The following is a 5,468-nucleotide window of genomic DNA, read 5'->3' as shown; positions in this document are numbered from 1 at the left end:
TCCAATCTGTAATATTTTTCATGCAATGAAAATCTTGGATATTCTTCTGCTAACTAGCTTGTAGTTATGGCTTAAGTGAAATATTGAAGATAAAAGGTCTAGGGTTTTAAAATTATTTTGGTGGTTGTAGTGAGAAAATAAAAACTACGCTATGGTAATTGATAATCAACAAAAGCATCAGACAAATCAACAAGAACCAAGGTCACCAGTTGTGACAAATATGGCAGTATTGTTGCCTTAGCTAAAGGGTTTACTGAGGACAGATTAAGGAAAGAACGACGCTAGTATACACATCTAACGGACACAAGAGAAATCAGTGTACATGATTGAAGGAGTCCAACGGCCACAAGCCAATTTTGATATAAAGCGCTCAACGTCATGATTCTCGGAAGTTAGTGTAATTGATACAATTTTGAGAACCTTTCATTTGTGCAAGCTTGATTTTGATAATCTGTGTATATAATGTAATGATCGAGCAAATACAAAAACAAGAAAACAAATTGTTTTCAATCAATCCTATATTTCTTTATGGTATCAGAGCCTATGGCTACAAAAATACAAACTAAGCCCAAACTCTCGATCCAGTCATTCCACCAATGTGCAAGCCTAATTTCCATCAAACTCAACAACAATAATACCTTCTTTGAAGTCGCAAGTCCTGCCACTGCCACTCATAAGAAGCCTTGATCTAGAGCATCATATCAATGATGAAACAGTTCCACTAAGAAATATTTCTAGATGGAAAAAAGGTCAACAATCCTGAATTTACTATTTGGCAAAATAATGATGGATTACTCATGCCTTGGCTTCGGGGAATGATGTACGAAGATATAATGACCATTATAGTTGGATGCCTTTCCATTAGAGATATTTGGTTATTTGTGGAAGAGCACATGCTTCTGCAACTAAAGAACAATAATTTTGGTTGAAGAATAACTTTTACTCTTTAAAGAAGGGTTCCTTAGAGCTTAAAGAATTCCTTAAGAAATTGAAAGGGCTTTGTGACAAACTTGCAGCAATTGGCAAGCCTATGTTAGATGAAGATCAAGTATTTCAGATGTCACACGCCCTTGGCTCAAAATACTCTGACTCTAAAATGGCAATGTTGATAAAAAGCCTCCTTATCCATCAATAAAACAATTTACTTTTGCATCACAGAATCATAAGCAAGTGATAGTAAGTCTAAAGGAGAAAGAAAGTGTGAACTATAACGAGGCCTTTTTTGGCCAGCAAGCTAGAGTAAGAAATCATCATGGGAGAGGCTCAAAAGTGCAACCACCCATGAAGGTTCTAAAACCATGGAGGCTTTCTACACTCATGTAACGTATGTGGTAGCTTGTAGATAGTTCCATGTAATTATTGAGATAGGTAGATAGTTTTAAAGCATCATCTAGACATTTCCTTGTACCCTATAAATAGGAGGGGCCTCATTTGGCTCAACACAGACAAGAAATACAGCACTGACATTACTTAAAAGCACTATAAGCTTTCCTTGAGTAATAGAGTTCTTTCCTCCCATCTTGAGCAAGTTTGAGTGAATGATCTTTACCACTTTCGAATCCAGTAACGTTGTGAGTGAGCAAGGTTGACTTAGGACCAAGAGAGTGAGATTTAGCACCTAAGGCCCTGCGATTCAGTGAGGGATCAAGAGGGTCGTGATAGTTGGTATCAAAGCCGTAATCACTCTTGGGGTAATTGCGTCATTTAAAAGGAAGAATGTCGGACCTCACTTATGATGACCAAAGGGGCAGGGACCAAAATCCCAACTTGAAAAAGAGAAAGAACAATAAGGAGAAGTCCGTGGATAGGCTGAACGCCATTGAGAATTGGGTTGTTCGTAGGGAGATTGTTGTCTTTGAGATAAAGGAGCGCCTTGAGATCTTCAAGCAAAAGATGAAAGAGGTTGATAATCTTGAGGGACAAATGGTTGACTTAAGCCAAGACATAATGGTGCAACACTAAAGTCTCAAGAAGTTCCAAGCTGTAGTGATGAACTAAATCGAGGGGCTAAGAGCTCAAGTGGAGGAGCTTTACACGTGTCATAAGGAGACCAGGAGCAATAGGGCACTTTAAAAGAAGGCGGTGGCCAGCGAAGTGCTCACCACTAATGCCGTACCTTTAATAAAGATTGAGGTTCCTGAGACCAAAGAGGTACAAGGGCAAACGAAATGCCCAAGAGATTGACAATTTTCTGTGGTCCATGGAGAGGTACTTCGAAACCACCAATGTTCAAGGCGAGCAAGAAGAGGTAAATATTACGATGGGGTATCTTGAAGATCACGCAACTACTTGGTGGCAATAGAAGCATGCAAAGATTATACGCAGGATGTGTATTATCAACACATGGGACTTGTTCAAGCGCGAGCCAAAGAAGCAATTTTATCCAGGGAGTGTAGCGTAAGAGGCTAACAAAAAGATGAGAGAACTGAAGCATACAGGGTCCATCTCGAGAACATGAACCCAAATGACTTGTTGTTCATCTTTATGGAAGGACTCTAACCATGGGAACAACGGGATGGTACTTGTAGAATTTCGAAATGATGAATCATCTAAGCCAAAGAAGGATGATAAGCCCCAACATAGGAAATGTGAAGGTGCAAATTAAAAGGAGATAAGCTACCACATTATGATGGCTAAGAAAAACTGTCACAAAAGAAGGATGGTTTGAAGGACGGTAAGGAGAGAGTCAAGCGTAAGCATAACTACTACCTTTGTAATGTGGACTATTGGGTGACAAACTGCCTAAAGAAGAAAGCTTTCAACGCCATGTTCAACGAGCTCGAAGAGAAACAACTAAAGGTGCCACCAGCTACAGCCGCCAACATAAGTTGCCTCTGAAATTTTAAGACCTGTCGGTCCTAAAAAAATTATATTTAGATATTTCTATCAAATGACAAAAATTCGGTATGTAGACAGTGTGCCCTGAGATATATAATTTTTAAATGAAAATTGCTAAAGGGACTAAAGGCTGATAAAATGTTAATAAATAATGCCTTGTAGTGTTATAGTGTACGTTAATTGATGATGTTATATAGTTCATTTTATTAGTCCTTTGTCACTTTTTTAATCCAAATATCTAAATGAAAAATGTTGAAACGATTTCCTACAAAGTACTACAAAAATGACAATGAGATAGGAAATTGAAACAACATTTATTTATAAAAATAAAAAAATTGCAAACAAAAGGATCTCACTATGTAACCATATATATCATTTTATTGAATTATTATTAGCAGAAGCATCATCATGTTTTTCTTTTATTCAAGGCTTAGTTATATATAATTAATTAAGCAATGGGATCAACAATTAAAGATAAAACACGAGGTTTAGTAATTTCTTGAACACCGTGTCCGTGACCTTCTCCAAATTGGTACATGCATTGAGACATCCTCGCCAAATTCATTGCAATCCCAACAAAAACGTCGGACACGAAATGTGGGTTTCCAAATCGATCACAGTTCATCTTCATCCATGTCTGAGCAATCAAATCATGTATATGTTCACGAGCTTCTCTCTCTGAGACTCCAACTTCATGCATGTAACATTGAATTGATTTATGAACATCTCCCCTCTTCAGTTCATCCTAATAATTAATTCAATCAAACTTATTGTCAACAACATTAACAATTAACTAATTATCTAATAATCAGATTGTGAGTACTACAATTTGTTATGGAGAATATCCTATACTGCTGAGAATAATTCCTCAACTAATAATAAGAATATATTATGTTGTCAGTGGATATGAGATATCTTCCATAACAAATTTAATATTAAAAATGAATTAATTGTACCGATGATTTTCCCAAATCGTCTGCAAGTCGTAGAATTATTGATGACCAACAAATTATGTTGGGATAATCTTTCACGAATTCGAAGCCCTCCGTTGTTATTGGATTTGCTGTAGAAGTGTATGCATGGACTAGAATTACAGGTGCTGCTACCGAAATCCAAGCATTTTCCATGTACTCTTGGAGTGTTGGTATGTAGCCGTTGTCGTACCACTTGGCCTCCACTAAATATGTTTTGCATAGATTTGCCCACTGAAAATTTTATTTTTGTATATCGAATTGATTAATATAATATCAAATACAAAAGCATAAATTAAATTAATTAAAGGGAAATAATTTCCAAGCACCTCAAGAATATTATAAATATAATTAGTCACCATAAATTTCAAATAATATCTTGGCACTAACTCAAATTTTAGTTTTATATCAACCAGACATTTTTTTATTAACTCTATTAGCTATCATTAAATAATTTAAGGTAAAAGACCAATTTACCCTAAAATGAAAAACACATGGTAAAATTGTAGTGCAAAATAATCTTTATCTTATATTATTTTAATAGTGACTAACGGAGTTAAGAGAAAAGTGATCGGTTTACATAAAATTAAAACTTGAAATGATGTAGAGATAATACTAGTTATCATAGCAATTATTTAAACTTTTTGATATTCTTAAGGTGATTGGAGAATTATATTCCTTAATCAAAATGAAAGGTTTAATCTACTAGTACAGCTTTCTTAAGATAAGAAATGACCATGCAAACTCCTTGATCCCGAAGAGCATCAAAAGCCATTTCATTTATGGAATTATGGAGAGCAAGAAAGCACAACTTCGTATAGTCTGAAAGTTGCTCTATTGTAGTAGCGTCCCACCTAACAATGTAATACAACTAAATTAAAATAAGAGAGGTGTATAAATTTATAAATTCCTGAGTAATGATCTAGTGAATAATGTGCTCGCTTTATGCTGGGCAATACTATCATATAATTTATATAATTACTTCATAATTTTAACAATATTCATTAGGAATCACAAAATTATATCATGTGTCCAAGTGTTTATCATACGATAAGTACTAATCCTCACTAAATCATTTTCCATACACAATCATACGAATAGAAATGACATTAAATAAAAGTAACCTCTCAACTGCATCTGTGAAAAGTTCAAGTTCGTCCAAAGTCCTATAGACATCATAAACATCCTCTATTGTTGTTATTAAGGCATTGACCATTGTAGACATCCGTCTACTATATCCAAAATCCGGTTCGAATATCACCCCCACGGTCCAGAAGAAATTCTCCATTATTCTGTCTCTTGCAAAATTCAACCTCTCCCTAAGTCCTGTTTTCTTCCACCAGCTGACCACATAATTAATTAGCATGAAATTAATTGAGTTACATAAATACATGCTCAGTTATATTTAATCATTCTTGAGTGCGGATCTCCACATTTTCACAAATGCTATTGTGAAGATAGCTCATTATGCAGAAGTGAAGAAGAAGAATCAGCATGGTGTTAAGCCTTGTAACAAGAATGTCAAGTTACCAGCTGTCATTAGTGCCACGTCAGAAGATCCAAGTCAGCAGCAGTTACCAGCTTAACTAACTTCACAATGCACACTCTGTATTTTGTTATTGTTAGTTGAGTGTGCTTGTGTTTAATAATTAGTTAGTG

General features: G+C 35.4%; 1 protein-coding gene across 1 annotated transcript; it reads right to left on the bottom strand.

Annotated features, from left to right (window-relative positions):
- Positions 1-3,286: 3,286 nt before the first annotated feature.
- LOC127903016 (gamma-terpinene synthase, chloroplastic-like) lies at positions 3,287-5,097 on the bottom strand. The gene is made up of 3 exons (XM_052443550.1): positions 4,934-5,097; positions 4,522-4,663; positions 3,287-3,583 (listed from the first exon to the last, which is right to left on the bottom strand). The coding sequence occupies exons 1-3, from the start codon at positions 5,095-5,097 to the stop codon at positions 3,287-3,289; spliced, it is 603 nt and encodes a 200-aa protein (XP_052299510.1).
- Between the last annotated feature and the right edge of the window lie 371 nt (positions 5,098-5,468).

Source organism: Citrus sinensis, chromosome 1, assembly GCF_022201045.2.
Source record: "Citrus sinensis cultivar Valencia sweet orange chromosome 1, DVS_A1.0, whole genome shotgun sequence".
NCBI classification, from domain to species: Eukaryota; Viridiplantae; Streptophyta; class Magnoliopsida; order Sapindales; family Rutaceae; genus Citrus; species Citrus sinensis.
The sequence above is the reverse complement of the archived record's forward strand: the minus strand, read 5'-3'. Positions and strand labels throughout refer to the sequence as shown.